Source organism: Varroa jacobsoni, unplaced genomic scaffold (genome assembly GCF_002532875.2).
Source record: "Varroa jacobsoni isolate VJ856 unplaced genomic scaffold, vjacob_1.0 scaffold_778, whole genome shotgun sequence".
NCBI lineage: Eukaryota > Metazoa > Arthropoda > Arachnida > Mesostigmata > Varroidae > Varroa > Varroa jacobsoni.
Window position 1 is genome coordinate 197,524 of NW_019213680.1, and position 18,179 is coordinate 215,702.

At 39.9% G+C, this 18,179-nt stretch overlaps 1 protein-coding gene and 2 long non-coding RNA genes across 11 annotated transcripts in view; all 3 read left to right on the forward strand.

Annotated features, from left to right (window-relative positions):
- LOC147753057 (uncharacterized) overlaps positions 1-3,911 on the forward strand; it is a 19,048-nt gene extending 15,137 nt beyond the window's left edge. For 3 of the 7 annotated variants that reach the window (XR_015312373.1, XR_015312378.1, XR_015312379.1), the window contains 2 exons: positions 2,155-2,329; positions 2,733-3,911. This is a non-coding gene — a long non-coding RNA (uncharacterized LOC147753057). Of the gene's footprint in view, positions 1-2,154; positions 2,332-2,732 lie in introns of those variants that run through there. The other 4 variants (XR_015312377.1, XR_015312374.1, XR_015312376.1 and 1 more) reach the window with 3 other exon arrangements.
- Positions 3,912-7,368: 3,457 nt separating this feature from the next.
- Positions 7,369-9,863, forward strand: LOC147753059 (uncharacterized). The gene is made up of 3 exons (XR_015312372.1): positions 7,369-7,838; positions 8,766-8,879; positions 9,402-9,863. It is a non-coding gene; the product is annotated as an uncharacterized LOC147753059 (long non-coding RNA).
- Positions 9,864-15,305: 5,442 nt separating this feature from the next.
- Positions 15,306-18,179, forward strand: part of LOC111263619 (sphingomyelin phosphodiesterase) — a 28,621-nt gene continuing 25,747 nt past the window's right edge. Inside the window, exons 1-2 of one of the 3 annotated variants that reach the window (XM_022838879.2) lie at positions 15,306-15,358; positions 17,788-18,007. In XM_022838879.2, the coding sequence (XP_022694614.1) occupies positions 15,321-15,358; positions 17,788-18,007 (258 nt within the window). In that variant the 5' untranslated portion in view covers positions 15,306-15,320. Of the gene's footprint in view, positions 15,359-15,694; positions 15,772-17,787; positions 18,025-18,179 lie in introns of those variants that run through there. The other 2 variants (XM_022838878.2, XM_022838883.2) reach the window with 2 other exon arrangements.

Here is an 18,179-nt window from a genome sequence, read left to right on the forward strand (position 1 = left end):
ATATAAAATTAATTAATACTACAAAAAGTATTTTGAAATACTCGTTACAAATTTCACGTGATACTTGAAAAATAATCATAAAATAAATTACAATGGCTGTACAACTATTATCATTCATTTACCTATTTTCGAATTTTGTGAAGGGCTAGCATTGGGCTTATTTGACTATGGTTCAATGTAAACTCTTGTACTCCTCAAAAAGATTCTTCAGACGTGGGTTTGTTGATAGTGCAGGTCAAATCATGATAGAGCTAAATCGCAGTAGAAAAAAGCAACTCCAAATACATAAGTGTACTTAGATAAACTGATACTATGAATACTACCTCTCTCGTCAACTTTGCTGACCAGGGTATCCAATACGTTTGTATAACGAGTATAAATATTAAAGACGCAATATGTACAACGTCCGAACTTGTTGTTCCTCCGGAAGTTATTTCTAACACAGCTTCTAAACGAGAATAAGTCTTTCAACGAAATTTTTCGTATCTGCCAGAAGCCCTCCTTGACTGGATATAACCGTTATTTATTCGGCTCGTACGTTTGATTCGGAATAACGTCGTGTATTAATCATTTTCAAAATATGCCTTCTTTAACCCACAGATAGTAACCGTACGTAAAGCGATATTGCAAAGTATACAAAAAAACCAACGTAGTTAAATTTGGGCAGCTAACAAATTAAACATCCCAAAAATGCAAGTGCTCAAAACTTCGACCAAATACAAACCTACGTAAAGACGGGGGAATTCTCAAAGAGACCAGCCCTTGGACCTTATTTAGACGACCCTATTGGCGATTGATATTTTGCTATTCAACAGAGCTTTTAGCTTCTGTATAAAACACCCACATCTATCAAAAATAGTGTTTTGGTCATTTTTGTCGAGCTTTTAACTTTAAATTCTATTGAGTATCAACTACTTTGTCTCTTAGAAATCTTGCCTCGCGTAAAGCACACTGGATATTTGCTTAAAACGACGCACCGTTCTTGCAGAAAGAACTGGTCCTTTTTCTGGTATTAAAAATGATTAACAGGCCGACGATTAGCCACAATATTAGAAAAACTTATAAGCCACAAACAGCATTTCCGCGGATACGTATACGCATCTTTAGACGTCTGTACACGTTGACTAAGGAGGGATCGGCTTTCTTTTCTCCTGCGTACGTGTCTATATAGTTAGCACTACGCTACTAAATATTATCGACTCCAAGGGTCAAGGGCGCAGACATGACAGCTATGAAGTCCACTTTGATTGGGCCAACATTAACTCTATGGTGCAGTTTCTGAGGTATATATAATGTAAAATAGATCTATAACAACATCTTATCCCATCTTTCACGAAAGCAACTGGGACCTAACACTAGAATAATATGAATGATATTTATATTAATTCCAATAAAAAATATCCAATTTGGACCCGACGTACCAAAGGTCGTCTCTCTCTGGTATAATTTAAGCTTTCCAACCTTCTCTGATATGGGCTGTGCTTTTTAGCGAACGAAACCTGTAATATGTTGGATTCGATATATGATTTATGGAAACATTCAAAAATAATTATTAGGTACACGAAACAGTATCGCTCGTTCCAGATGGGTCTTGTAGGCGTCTTCAAACTACAATGCACCATTATCTGCATCGTTCTACCCCACTAATAAAAGCTAGCAATCGACGTGCACCATGTTCTTTAAAACTACTGCTTAATACGTTGTGGAAGCTTGCGTAAGACCTTCTTATAAGGTGATTGAGAACAGGTGGCATCCCCGCCACAAAAGATTTGCCATGCCGCGAAATTTCCAAGGTTACAGGTTGGACATTTTAGCATAACGTAAGCAAATTTATCCAAAAACAAAAATTAAAAAAATAACGATTTCGTGTCGCAAACAAAACGCATAAGTATTGTGCTCAGTTAGTTTTGAACACGACAAAACAATTTTCTCAGTAAGGTCTCTACGAGCTCCTCCGTATAATGTAAAAGTTAGTCAAAATTAGCAATAACAAACGCCTGAGTCCGATTTGTGCTGGGAAACACCTTTCTCATATGCGGTGGACATGTTCCATTGGTTCACGTCATATTTTATTCGCGGGTAGTTCAATAAGGACAACGTCGTTCGCATGCCAAATCCACTTTCGGCACTACCCTACTCATGATATCCTTTCAGAGTTTACGGAGCCACACACCCGTTTCTATACGACTATAAGCACCGTCGTTGTCGACATTCTACTTCCGATATATCGGTACCTTTCCGTATTAAATGTTTTTCGTGACATGGAGAAGACCGTAACACTCGACCGGGCCAAATATCTAAGTATCCTGTGAAACTAATAATATGGCATGTACGTAAGTTCAATCCCACGAAACAATCAGCTCGGACCAGTTAAGTTGCAATTCGCATATACACACGATTTGACCATTAGCCTTTACCGTAACCAGTATGTAGAGCGTACGTGAATACGCGTTTCTGAGGCCTGTGTCGTGTGTACAAATCCTTAAGGCGTTTCGTAAACGAACAAATTATTCCTTTGAATCTATAAAACTAAGAGTATATTTTATGGATAATTTAGCCGGTATTGATGATTATTCTTTTGCTTAGGAGTCTCTAAAAGGATCTGCTTTTTTCTACGCCACCGAGTGTTTTGACCCAGGAATTAACCGTGTAGAGCAAATGATTTTTTCTCGCTCGTCGAACGGCTCTTCGAACGAGTTCATCGTTTTCTCATTTTCCTCTGTTTGACATAGGTTAAGAAAAAACAAAATCGATGCAAAGAAACTTTACTGCTGCAGGAATCCAGCGGAGAACCAGCTCGTCAGCATGACGCCAAACACGGCCCTCTCTCACACAGCATTGTGAAGGCGACGGGTAGACGTACCATATGGGACAAAGGATTTCGCTAGAAGGAAGTTTAATCTCAAATCCGGTGATGGATCGAATGGAGAAAGGAACCATTTGGTTCGAAAAAGCCGCACCGTCGGCCACCGTCGTTACGGACACATACACGACCAGCTGCGGACGAAAGTGGCTCGATTAAAGCCAATAGGGAGACGAGAGTGTACATGTAGATATACTGTTATATGTTCTTCAAAAATCTTACCTTAAACTAATACAACGAAACGTCATTGGCGCTATATAATCCGATCGTATCTCTAGACTCCTGTATTCATGACCGTCAACCAACTGGAGTGCCTTTTCGAGTCGTTAAGTTATTCTAATTCATCATGCATGTTTGTCAGCACTTTAATACACTACAACACTGCGACCTCAATTGAAACATTTACCTCAGCAGAGCAGAAACAGCCTGACAGGTTCTTATTGAAAATACGTACTACGGTCGCTTATCTCTAGCATGCATGCGAGTTTATAGGACATATTTCCTACAGCGCTCCTATTCGCAAGACGATCGCTGTACTATACGAAACATGGATTTTATGCCAAAAATCGAAATTATGCCAAAGAACGCAGTCATCAAAATTGCGGATCCTGATCACCATAATACTGAGCAGCATTTAAAAACAAGTTCGGACATTTTCACTTCTAAGCATTGCTAGGCGACTTCATTTTCCTTTCGCCTTTACCTTTATGGTAGTAATACATTTATTGAACAGTTAGAAACTGTATATTCTACGCAAAGGGTACAATCAACATCGAACTAGATTTGAAACTAGAACATCTGACAACTAGAAATAATGTGGACAAGATTCCCGAATTGTTCGATCCGAAATTACAGTTAGAAGACGTCTTTAAGACAGCGCTTTTTCTTCCGTATACACTGACTCGTAAGATCCTTGCGTATAGAGTAGGCTTACTAAATAAGGGGTTGACATAAACCTTACGTCTCATTTCCTTGTCCTAGGCGTACCACTATAACAATATTTTGGAATCTTAGAAATGAATACAATCAGCCTTTGAACCTGTCTAAACCGCAGTATTTTTTGAGTAACCGAAGGCCTTTTAAAAAAAACCCTAATTTTATTTCAATGTACTCAGTTCAAAATGGAATATTAGATGGTCCTGAATAGTGTCACTAGCTTTATTAATACATAATCTGATTAAAAGTGTCGTTCGTAAGTTAAAACTTACTATAATGCGTGATAAATATGTTTTTCATTGCCAAGACAACCTAAAATAAAATCATTAGGTTGCCTCTCAACTTCCGAGCCAAAGAACTAGATCTAATTCAAATTGACCCACAGCCAGACTGTTCACAACTTAAGGGAACGACATTTACTTAAAAATATATTGTATATAAGACCATTGACTTCCTGGGAAATTCAAAAGTCTTCCTTATGAGTTAAGTATATGTATGATATTATTCATAGGTGTATTCGATATATGAGAAAAGAAGACGTTTTTCAAAGGTTTAATGGCTTGAAGGTGTTAAAGGTTTAATCGAACTATCACAGTTTCCTGATATCAGTACTTCAGATGCACCGAATGTATGAGCCGATTTTTTTTGTGTTTAAATGATGCCTAAATCAATAGTTTTTCAATACTTTCTGGTCGACAGTATTTACGAGGATTTCTAGAAGTTCAGCGGGTTTGCTCGATACCGTAATAAGTTTCCTTAGGAATACTGAGACGTCGTTCAAACCCCTGCTGCATTGTCTGAGATACGATAACTGTCAGTTTCTTTCGAAGATACAACTTCATCACAGGCTCGTCAGGTGCTTTGAATGGCGTCTAACGCTTTTGACAGCGATACAGAATAATTTTTACAAATTCGAATGTTACATGGATCAAAAACGCGATGCTACGGCGTTTCTTGAATGTTCGCCGTATTCCACAGGAGTGTACTAAAAAGTATTATGGGACTTCAAAAATTAACCGGGGATCCCTTCGAATATATTGCATACTTTTAGTAAGACCATAAAAAAGCCCTCATAGCATCATGTTTGCTTAGTTGGTACTATCACTAGATCTAAAAGTACCACAAAAAACCTTTGTTGATTTTTTTGTGATTCACTACAGCTTATTCGCTTGAAACCCATAAGACGTGATTCGGGTGAACGGCCCCAATTTTAAGAGGCACAAAAATATACTACCTAAAAAAAGCGTGTCGTCAAATGTCGAGCCGTCATGTAACAACGTCATACTGCAATATGAGATGAATCTTTATCATATTTCATACCGAACAATTTAATACGTTATACGTAATATTGGCACAAACTGCCACAGGACGTATTACGTATTTTCAATAGCATATATATATATAGTACCGAGCTCGTTTTCCCGTATGCCGAGAAGCGAGCCCCATTTACTAATACATAACGGGATGAATAATACAGTCTTCCGACTAAAACGGCTGTAACAGTATGTAATGATGCTTTATCATCATTTACTCTACTTACATGATGACGATATTGGATGTTCACTTTTAGAGCTGGACTTTCCCACCAGTTGCCGTTGGTAATAGAATACCTACAGGTTTAATATAGGCTTGATATATATATGTATTTCGTTGGCCTGGTAAATGATCTGGGTTGATTTTTGTTTTTGTTCGAACGTTATCTATACCCATTGTAAATTTAGCGTAATACTTAGCTTTTTCCGTTAGCTAAAAAAAGCATCCCAAATAAGATTTTCCGTGTTAATTATTAAATGTAATATCTCATCTTTGCATGCCCTCTTAAGCAGCGATGTGGTACTATTAAATCATCTTGAACTTGTTCTCGTTCCGTTATTTGCCTTACGGCTAGTGTATGGTCAACCCGATTGCAGGGAGAAGGTACTATTTTGCGGAAAAATTACACCACCCCATTCTGGTGACAATTTTGTTTTTGATTTCTAACATATATAAAAGTATATTTCCGCCGCTTCCTTGGACGCCGGTCTTGGAAGACATATGGCCGTTCGGGTATCTCAAGCTAAGTCGCGATATGTATCGTCTTTTAGTTGGTTCATTTGATCAGCCTTCTGGGCCACTTTCTACCCCACTCTAATGAATTATGTAACATTTTTCAAGAAAAACATAAGTTCACCGTCGAGCCTTTCTTTCTGTTTTTTACAAATGGATCTATTGGTTGACTTTGCTGCATTTCGTAATTCATCGATATTTTAAATAATCGTGTTGCTCGAATGCTTCATGCGGAAACACGCTGGTTCGTTGTATGGCCTGTTGTGGTAGGTCAGTTGTTTGGGAAATTTTTCCTTGTCAATGGTACATAAATCAGAAGAATCGTCCGCAATGCTTCATCTAGCGTAACATTGACTATGTAAGTTGTACTAAGAAGTTAAAGAGATCTCTGTTTCTGAACGGTTGACGTAGTTGGTGGCAAATTATGGAATTGTTTCGAAGGTCCGCGTACGCGCTAGCCTCTCCTTGTTATCTACTCTTATTGTCATGTTTTTTTTTTAGTGTCACCATCGAACTTCACCTAGTAAAGCTGAAATCGATAGTAATTTCTGCGTTTTGTCACTTCGTTTTAATCGACAAACTGAAATACGTATTACGAACCCTTATATACATACACCTTGTCCTAACACAAATAAGACCAATTTTTGTTAGATGCTTCAGATCATAAGTATTTTCAGTGTCTGCAAGTGTGGCAAAAAATAGCTTTTCCAATTAATTTCGTCCTTTCACTAGGTAAAAAAATTGTCCAGGCAGCGCAAGGTATTTATATCATGTGCAGTGTGAACTCCGCGCTGAAGAAGACTGTCTGAACGTGTTTTACGAGGTTTAGTAGTGGCATCTTTGAATGACAGACTGTGTCCTGACCATCGGCCATCTGAGACTAAGAGGGGCCGAATTAAGGCAGCTGTAACTATAGGCAGGCGCTGTAGAAATATGAATCGAGAACACTTTTACCTACACACAGTTGGAACACGAGTGCCCTATAAGCTGAGCTAATCATACAATTTTTGATTGGCTCTAGACATTCCGCCCAACACCGAGCACGCAACACGCAATCGCAATGATAAGTTTCTATGTAGAATCGTTACCGGTGGCGAGAAGTGGTGCCTTAGCCTCCGAATGAATCAAGCGCGGGAACGAATCGGACACCGCAGCTCCAAGTTAAGTCAGAATTTTTTCCAAAAAAAGTACGACTTGCACATGAAAGGTCTTATGCACTGAAAATCTTATACGAAATAGAGTTTTGAATAATGAGCAAATGCTCGATATTTGAAATGTTAACATTTAATACGCCACTGGCTATTTAACAACGTAATCATAATCAACCTGTGTGAATCCATGATTCTTTCCATCAGCGTTACATTGTATCGTGTTTAGCCGTATATTGTCGAGGCGAGGGTGTCAGTATGCCCGATCCATGTGTGTGTGTGTGTGTGTGTGTGTGTGTGTGTGTGTGTGTGTGTGTTGTGTGTGTGTGTGGGTGTGTGGGTGTGTGTCCTCGAGATGTGATTAAGAGCGCCATTTTCGTGCATCGTTCTCATAAGATGGTAGTTCTCGTTTACGGGACACGTTGTGAAACCGCTATCTCGTCCGCTAGTCGTGCGCCATACAACAACACTGCGTACGCCTTGAGCTAATACCATATGATTAACAGTATGGAAAGAATCGGTGCAGGAAAGGGAAAGGCGGGGATCGGCTGCTGACAGCTCGTTCGAATATCGCCTTAAACTTATCGAAAGCCAAAAGTGTTTGAATGCCTCTCAACTGATCCGTGTTGTGTCACACAACTTTTTAGTTCGCCACAGCTGAAACTCGTGCAGTTTCTATTAGTAGTCGAGTTGTGACGAATTAGCTCAACCATGTAGAGTCTGCATTTCGTGACGAAGTTCGGATACTACTAATTGAGTACCTATCATTCATTGTATTGTAATAACCGGTTGAAGTGGATCCCGACTTTCATACATGTCAACACTTCAGGCTGTACTGGGTAAAGGTAAGTTAACTCTAAAAGTAGTAAATAGTGAGGTATACCGTCCATGCGAAATGGACGCTCGTGTCACAAAGTGTTTACACCTTAAAGTCACTATGGACAGCCGTGAATTTTCCAATACGCATTTCCAGCGACATAATAGTCGCTTATTCGACAGAAATAGAATGTTTGCTCTCTGACTAAAACGGTCGTTTGTCGATAACGACCGTATTTGCTTCGGAAGCAGCTTAAGTTTTTGAAGCTTCTAACTTGCTGCTACCAAAGCGATCGAATCAATCTAGTTACGTTTACACGAAACTGAAGGTAGTTATCGTTAAATTTTACGTCGACTATATAGGGGCTAAGAGGGAACGCTCTCCACATGTATAGATACGAATTATAACCTAACAATGTCGATAAGCCGCTTATTGCCGTTACGCTGGCTGGCCCTTAAGCTGATAGAACTTTCATAATTTGGGCCGCAGGCTATAAACTAGTTACTGTTCTATCTATAGTCCAGTATTGCAATGGGGATGTCTGAAGCGATCGGTCATAGAGAAGCGCTTCTAGCTACTTAATGAAGGCATTAGCAAATCTACAGCATTTTGCTGAAGATGCAATGGCTTCGAAGTGAGGGTTTTATAAGTCAGTTTGCTATGGTGTGTTTACCTGTGCATGTCTACCTGCCGCTTATACCATGCAAACGCTGCGTTCAGTCAGTCATAGACACTCACGCAACATAGGCAGAGTGATAACAGCACAGCACAAGGGCTAAGAGTCAATAGACAGGAAAATGATTTATCAACGGCTAAATACTTCGTAAACAATCGACGTAAAGACCGTCGCAACTTCAAGGCTCTCACAGGGTGTAAGTTCCGTATGTACGTAGAAACATATAGCTTACCATTTCGTACATTTTAGTGACGCTACGATTATATCTTTTCATTGCAGCCGCCCACGTTCAGGGTTCGAAAACGACAAAAAATATTCATCCCATCTATTCCCTCTCTAAACCTACTATATATAGGTGTAAGTTGGCTTTTTCGCGACAGAAGTTTTATCCGCGTACGTAACGAACGTTTTGTATATGTGTTGTATACAACGTCTACTTGAACTGTTTCTCAGTAGAAAGAACGATACAAGTTTTTTACGTCTCTGAAGTAAATCTTTGTTGTTATTTGAAACTCGCATCTATTTTCCTGTACTTTAATTTCTTTTATTTTTATTATGAAGTTCTATAGTGGTATAACTATGATGGTGGTATGAAGTGGTAGAGAAAATGATGTATTTGACTAGGTGCATGAGCGTATGTCGAAAAGCTTATTTTAAGCATTTTATCGTTTTGTCAGTATCGACACACATGCCACCTAACTTATCGCATGTACTTACGTACGATAACTATTACTAGAGATGCGAAGTTTATTTTGGCTATTGCGACGTAAGCCGGTCGCGGTGAGCCTCGCTACGGCATCGTAATAGGATGCCCGGTAGCATAAACTGTTCCGTAGAAGCCTGGTACGTAGTTGAACGGCTAGTGTTATTATCAATTACACTTCCATATTAGATATAGATTGTTTTAATTCGCAGAATCCGCGACTATTTACCGCGTCAAGATAAACAACATGTCATGGTATTGTCTCACGGGTTTTTCTATCTGATACTAATGGAAAAGCGACGATGGGTGAAAAAAAGCAGCCAGGAAATGTTAGCGGACATACGCGTCTGTACGTATACGGAACTGGGCATTCAAGTCGACAGCGAGTATCATGACGTTAGCACTGACGTCAACTACTCTAAACACGCTCGTATAAACTAATTAATATATACCTCATATGAGTGCCTATTATAAATTTGTAATGTGTTGTCTATCCTGGAATAGTAAATTGATGCGTTTATACGGGAGATCATCCGTTATCGCCTGATTCCACTTTTAATAGAAATTATTCACCGGTAGAATGCAAACAGTGTTTCTTTGTATTTTATGGTATACCGGTAATGTAATTCTCCTATATTGTCTATAGTAAATACCTATTGATTTAAACACAGCGATCGAGCGACTCTTTTTGATTTAAGCGATACTGGCCACGGTCACAAGCTGGAATATGTGCATAAAAAAGATACACGACGAGAGAACGTACGTTCTATATATATATATATATATATATATATATATATATATATATATATATATATATGTAAAACGACGTAATTTAGGTCTGAAATGCGTGCAGACACACGTAAGAACACTTTTCTGAAAGATGGACTTTTGCCGGCATCCGATCAGTGTCAAATAGAAGGTCATTTATTACGATATCATCCAGACGAGCAGAAGAAAGGAAAATCATCGGAACAGCCTTTACACCGAGTTGCTTTGCCGTAGGGCGGTATCAGCACTGTCTATGCATGAACCATATCGACTCATACAATGTTCTGTTTAACTGCCTAGCCCTCTTCGTTGCAGCACTGAGAAGTGTTCTTCCGGAGAAATTTTCAGCTTGACAAAACCATTGTTGTGACTGTTACCTTGGTATCAGTCAAAAAATACGTGCGAAAAGAATCAGTTCCGTCGAATAGAAAAGTGGGCCTCACGTAAGAAAGAACGGAATAGTGGTGCAGTTAATGGCATAGTGGCGCTGACTATAGGCGTAACGATGGTCGCTCGTATTCTCTTCCGCGAGCAATACCTCTACGAATGTAGCCTGCCCTCGATTTAAGGCTGTATGTATAGCGGTTTGTATAATGTATATAGTGAAACCTTAATGTCGTTTGCTTATCAAACAACAAATACAGTATCTGTATATTTCATTTATTTTCGAGGGTGCGGTAGCTTTAGTAATATTTTTAGTTCATCATTTCTAAGAATTTCTTTTTCTATAATATTGTAGGAGAAAGACACCTAATAGATCTAACACCTAATAGATGGAGTATATAGAGGAGTATATAGAAGAGGAGGAAATAATAAATGATGTATTCATTTAATCGGAAGCTACATAATTTATAGAACTTGCATTTAACTAATCCCCTCAGATAGACTATAAGGTTAGTCGCAACATAACGTCACAATGTAACGAGAACCTGTAGTGCAGTAAACCTAGTTCTTTAGCCTTGCGAGGCGTAAAATACATTTTTGTCATTCACTTTGCAATAAAAAAAAAAACAATGCAGAGAAAAATTAGCATTGCTCGTCTTACAGGCGGCTTTCTGCACACGCCCGCAGTCTTTCCCTTTTTCTGATGCGTATAATGGAATTCACGAAAGCAAAAGCTGCGGCAAAGCCATCTTGCAGTCTACTTACGGGTGAGCCGCATCGCTTCAACGAATCGTGAGCCCTTTGTCTGGTCTGTTGGGTCCGCTATCGCCTCCTGCCGAATTTTCAGTCACGGTCTTCATTTATAGCCCAATTGTAATAAGTTATCGCTGGTTGATTTCATACTGAATTGGCTGGCCGGCCGGCCCTCTCACTGCTCCCTTCGTTGCAGTAGCTGAGTGAAGCGGCGTCCTGGTTTCTAAGAACGAAAGGCTGGAAGTTTGCTACAGAAGTGCTAGCCAGTTTATAGATGGTGGCGTTTTTACCCCCTACTATCGACAATGGCGTGTGATGTGATTGACGATACAATATGCACAAATAATTCGCTGCTGGCACCGCAACACGAGAAAAAAAGCGTTATCCGACGCTTATTTTCTGTACGTTAAATGTATAAATTACGTTATGTATATTTCATACAATTACATATGTGTGTTACGTATAGATCGGCCAGGATTGTTTTGTCAACGTTGACCTATAAGAATTTCATCAAGGTAAACATTATTATCCGAATTTCTAAATACAATGGACGCAGTGGATGATGCCTAAACGTGTCAGCCTATAAGTTCGTGCATAATAAGTGGATTTTCACCTTTTGATTTCCCATGAAGCAATACTGCGATAAATATCGCGGTGATTTTTCTGCTCCAAGTTCCTTATACTAAGACCTTTACTGTGATAGGTATTCGCAGTAAATCTAGGTAGCTGTATCGAGGCCTATTGAATATGGAACGAACCAGCTTCGGTAAACCCGCGAAACATCATCAGCTATTGGCGTTGTTATGAGCGTAGCGATCACGACGAATCTCAGATAGAGACAAAATTGAGATTGAAGAAGGCAGCTTGTACGCAGTTTACATGTCGATCAACTAAAGCTCGAAGGGTCCATGTATATCGGTTATGAAACGTTTTGACGCCTTATCACTCGTACCGTGGCATCGTTTAATATATTCATCATATATTTAATGAATTCTGTATTACGATTGGCGAGCCATCTCGCGTCTCTCACGTTTTTATTTCGATCCATATCATATACGATTATAGGTAGGCTTTATGAAAGTAAACGAATGAACAATGCATATCGCCAATTCACTGCTATCTTTGAAATTTCCCTTCTGGCACCACCTGAGCGATTAGATTGCCCCATTAATCCGTACTGGTTGGCTCGGTATTTTCCATTGATTTGTGATAACTGCTTTACCACGTATACCTACAAGTAGTGGTGTAGAGAAAACTAGAAGTAACCAGTATCGAGTAGCGCGAAACTCAAGATTTGCCCGCAGACTAGCGGTCATGAATTTGTGATGTCAAAAGAAGATTTGAAGAAGGTGTCAAACATCAACAGTCTTCACTTGATTGACTGGTTTTTTGATTTTTTTCAATGGAAATGACAAGTGCACTTGTACGATTTCAGTTAGTCGATCACCCTAGAAGATAATAAGTCAATCAAAACACATTTACTATTCAAAATAGCTAATCGTTTGACTCATTGAAACATGTTATGTCCGCCTTTCAAGCACCTTTCAGACTTTGAAAGGGTCATGGTGAATGAAGATGAATCATTTATCCATTAAAATGTGTGTGCGTAACATCGGTCCTCTATTCTTCTGTCCATCGAAAAGCTGTGCACCCTACAAACTTCTTTGCCGCGTCGTTTTTCTTTTGTTTATCTGGCCGTTTAATCTAGATGGGGTTACGGGGCTGCGGGTTTGCGTCCTTCGGTTTGAGCTATCTCCGAGGCGCAAGCCGTTGAAGTTGGCTACTGTCAACGCTGGCTGCGGACCAGAGGCGTCTGCAGCAGTTACTTTCTGAACGACGCTTTCGTCGAAATCTGGCTCGTTTTGACTTCAGAGACGGATAGTCACCGTGGAATGGGAAAAGCACAGTCAGAGGTTTATGGAAGAAATGTAGTTGTTGATCTAAAGCAAATTCGATATTACATACGTTTACGGTACTTATCTCTTTTGCATAACCAAAGAAAGCTGGCAAAACAACGCGATATTGTACTGTTGAGCTCAGAGAACTCATTATTACGTAGAGTACGTATTCGTTCATGATTCGACAATGGAACCATCGAGTTCGGCCTTTTAAGAGGCTTTCAAATGGAGTTACTAGGTCAGAAGAACTATAATGTCAGTTAACGGAAAACCCTATTAGGTCAGCTGTCCAGCTTGGCACGTTCATTAACTCCTGCATAACTGCCATTACTCATCCAAACTGACGCGTCATAATGAAGCAGCGCTACGATAACTGACAGCCTAGAAATCACGTTCGAAAGTTGACAACGATGACTTGGGCCTTGTAAAATAGGACAATCTATTTTCACTTTTCATAATCTCAATTGAAATTAGCTATAAATTAGGAATATGGAATGTTGAGGGCAGTTTTTCTAGTTTCGTCTCCATAATATAATCAGCGACCGATACAAAATTAGAATAATTAACTTCCGTCATGAAATCTGGTTAGTGCGCCGCATTTTTGTAAGGACAAGTCTTCTCAAACTTAGCCTAGCGTTAGTTGGGCATCAAAACGAAAACGACGCCTGTTGGCCTGATACAACGAAGGTTAATAGACTAACTCATCTGCGTCAGTCAGGCCAAGGACACCGAGATATCTAACCGTTTTTGTACCGATCCATTCAGTCGGAGGCCTCTTCTACACAATTGCATAGGCTGTGCGACAATCCCTGTTAGACTGTGCAACAATGTTTTCTAAATTCTGGACTACAGGTAACTGTTAGTATAAACATGTGTAAAGTTCGTCCGAATATCAAATGCATGGTGTTTGTATTTTGTTCGAGCTGATTTAGCATAAATCAAACTTACTTCAATAAAATAGCGCTTCTTACTTAGACATTTTGGAAGACATCCAACAAGATCCTACTCAAGATAACCGTGTTACTCACGCTGCAACAGATATTCAACATTACTTTTGTGCCTATCCGTATTTTCTCATATTGAAAAATAAATCTAACACACGACTTCAAAGGGCTGATATTAAGCTAATATTATTTGCGTAAAGATGGCTTCACGTAACCTTTAGAGGGGTAAGCATAACCCTAATATAGCTATACATACATATATGTATATATAACCGGCTCGTGGGTGGAAGCATAAATAAAGAAGGAAAGCCCAGAAGCAAACATTGTTATTTTTCAACTATCAAATACCTTCCCAGTCCACCAAGAAGCGCTAATATTTATTATAGTACCACTAAAAGGTGAAATCTGCGTGAAGGTAATAGCTTCTTGACTTTGGTACACATTTGACGTATATTACTTAAGAGTCTCCGTGATTGCACAACAACAATTGCGTCAGTCGAGAAAGCGCGGCCGCGTGGAAGAGACCCTACTCTTTTGTTGTGCTTCGTTTAGTGCCTGTAAATATACGTCGTGAGAGATAGTGGCCGATTCACGGCCTTCGTATAAAATTTGTTTTGCGCATTAAGATGGGATTATCAAAAACACTTTCCATGGTGTCCGGCAACCCAAAGATAGCACGCAAAGTTTAGATCTCTTAAAAGTCGACTATCCATTTTGGCTGGCAACGAGATATGAACAGGAAGTTTTGTCGTAGAGTATAGTAACAAATAGTTTCTTCGCTAGTCCTTGGTCCATCTTGCTGGATTTCGAGAAATAGATCGTCGATTAGCTCGGATGTTCTCACAACAAATGTGACTGATAATAAGAACACAGATTTGGTACTGGCTGGAAGTTTTCGATACGCTAAACGTCGCTAAAAAGTTTGTACGCTTAGAAGGCCAACGCGTACGTGGAGCAGATGGTTCGAAGCACCAACACCAGAGTCAAGACCGTGGCACCTACAAGCGTCAGTATAAAGCCCGTCACTGTTTAAACAAACTCTTAAGCAAAACTGTAGCCTTCTATAGGACTAGAGCTGAAGCAGACTGTTAAGGAATCATCCTTTTTCACCGATAAGCTGTCACCCTCACACGCTATTAATTCACCTAAGATATGTTAATAAGCGAAAGGAAGAAATATTTGCATGTTGAACTCTTATCAGGACCACTTCAAGATCAAAATTTCGGCAGAAATGTTCAGCAGTATTTTCAAAAGGTCGCCGCTTAGCGCCTTTTTGTAATGAACTAAAAGGTGTTTGCTTTTAGCGTGTGCATTACCAACGTTGCTGACCGTCGTATTTTAGGACCGCTAATCAGAACGTGGCGGAATCAAGCGTGTTGGAATGCCAGTACGTTTCACTAGTACAGTAAAGGCTTCCAAGTAAGTGATGTTTGAGGATTGATAAATTGGTTAAGCAAAACTAGCATGATTGCCCGATCGAAAACGTCTAGACCTTTTCTTGCCAGAGACACATGGATAGAAAACAGCGACTGACTCACACGAATCTAGTCTCTACTGCAGTCTACTACAAATTTAATAAACGCCTAATATTTTGGCGGGGTATGAAACGAATCTAGATTGGTGATCGCAGTATCAAGCACTGGCTATATGAGCATCTGACGTCCAAACTAAAAAATCATTCACGCTTTGAGTTTCAGGATATTAGCAAATAAATAGAAGGGATGCTGTACAATTTTAAAACAGGACTCTGTTGCAACGTGTTACCGGCCAATGAAGAGCCTTACATTTACGAATCCACAATCATATTTTGCAACCTGCGTGAATAAAGAAAGGTTGTATTTACAAAGCCACTATTAAGTTACTGATCATCATATAAGATGTTAGTTAATATACATCTATATCAAAGGAGCGGATAGCATCTGAAAGAATCATATATCTGCATGACAATTTACCAATTTCTCTTAATTCCTGATGTCTGTTAAAATCAAGAAAATTTTCACACACGTTAAGAGATAAATTAGTATTAACGCTCCATGGCCCTATTGGAAAAGTTTACGTGCGCCTTACTATCCACGCAGCAATTGACCTAAGTTTTTAAATAAAATAATGCCCTTTACAAACATCCTGAGGTGTCTATTAATCGGTAGTGCCTTTAGGCTACTGGCAACATTACAACCGGCCACGGAACTACTAGCCGTAAAGTTCAAAGTGATCAGCCGGAGGACATATGCCGTCCAGCGCAAAAAGTACTTAAAATAGCAGGAAGCTATTTCCACAAGCGAGGCTGAACGGAAGGCTTATGGCTTATGGAATGGCTTCGAGCCCGGAAGCCTGCATCTCATGGCCCCACCAATAATTATCGACCATTTTGTTGGAATGTTCTCATCTAGTGATACCGAACTTCAGGGGGCTTCAACGGTCCCCGCAACGTGGCATGAACCGATAATGAGCATACGAGAAAGGCTAGACGAGAGTTCCCCGTCCTAGTGACTTGAGAGACTATGCACAAGGAAGACAGACGAACCGGACTGCCAACCTCAAAATCGTTGTGGAGTTGGTCCCTTGCTTTATTCATCAACGTCTTCGTCCTGGACTACTTCGCCCCCATTGACAGGATGCAACGCTTCTTGTTGTCCTAAAAAGGCATAGGCGACTCACGCCAATCGCACGTGGGTCGCCTATAAAAACGTATACTATACATTCCCGAAAAACAAAATTACAATTGATGATGGAGATTCGAAGTTGCCCGCGTTCTTTCTTTCAGACTTCGGGAACGAACTGGGGTGATTTTTTCAATATAGCTTCTGGACAGTATACATAAACCCATAACTATAGTGAAGGTTTCCCTCGCGCAGACGATTTAGGTACGCGAGCAATCGTTCCGTATGGAGAAAGGGTTAGACTCTGTCGTCTCGAAATCGGAATTGACCATCGACTTAATCATATCTGAAGCTATATTTCTCGACCAGACTGCTCGATTCGTCCGCCTAGTGCTGCTGATCTCGTATAACGGCCAAATTTTATTTTAGCATATTGTAGAAAGATGCAGAAAGGTTTCGATAGCGTCAAGCTTTCAACACCCAGCCCCCTCGATCGTCTTAGACAGCTTTGTGAGTTTCCGACTTTTAAGCTGCGTAGGTCACCGTTTACGGAATTAGAATAATTTGAGATGGAAGTCACGGTTAAGAATTTTTGAGCGCTTGAATCGAACAAAAACCCCATTGCCTAAAAGAGCTTTGAGGTTGCACCGGACAAGCCCTAACAAGCTCGTCTACCTTCTAGTGGTGACCTTGCTGCTCGTCGAGGGTCTCCGTCCCCGTTTCAATTCTAACAGAAACTCGTTAGGTGGGATCGAGAATTCGTGAAGGATGAATTTTATTGATCGTGAATCATGACGAACGAGACCTGAAAAATAGTCACCTGGTTATTGGACATATAGAAACGTATTACTATCGCCTACGCAGAGTACAAGGACTTCATGAACTTCGTTCCATTATGACCATCTTGCAACGACAGTTCTCGTCAGGCTCGTGTAACTGTTATGTGCATGGTATAGGGTACCATATATATGCCAAAATGTATATACCTTAACAATGTTTGGTATGTTAATTGACGCATGAGTTTGAAACGAATATCTTCACATCGCGTAAAGAAACCATTATGAGAGCTTTAGCTGGAGCAGCGATTTAGGGTGATAGAATACTAAATAAATGCACGCATACAAATCATGGAGTTTGGAGGTAACCGGCTGTAAAAATTCAAAACAACGTATTTGAAATATAAAGTAAAGATTAAACGAATACGGTCGGTGCTATTCTTCTCTGTTTAACTTGTTTCTCTATTTGCAGAATCCTATCCACCATGCAATTACTGTTGGCCGTCTTTATGTGCATGTGCACCGTTTCATTATCGCTGCCGCGAAGGGAGGCAGCATCGTTTGCCAAACAATTGTTGACTCGAAGATTTGAAGAGGAGAAAACCTCATCAGGCCGAGCTAACAACAACAACGTCACACAACCATCCACCTCATACGCAAGATGCCTACTCTGCAAAGCGACTATTTCCATTGTACGTCGGAAACACAGGTGACATGATTACACAATTCCAGGACATGGAACCTGCGAGCAAATGTGGACACATGTATAAGTTATCCAAAGCAGCTTTTAGCTCTGTATTATCTGTATGATTGTACATCACAGTGTAGCGCTTTGGTAGAAAATATGTGCCTTCCTTATTGATG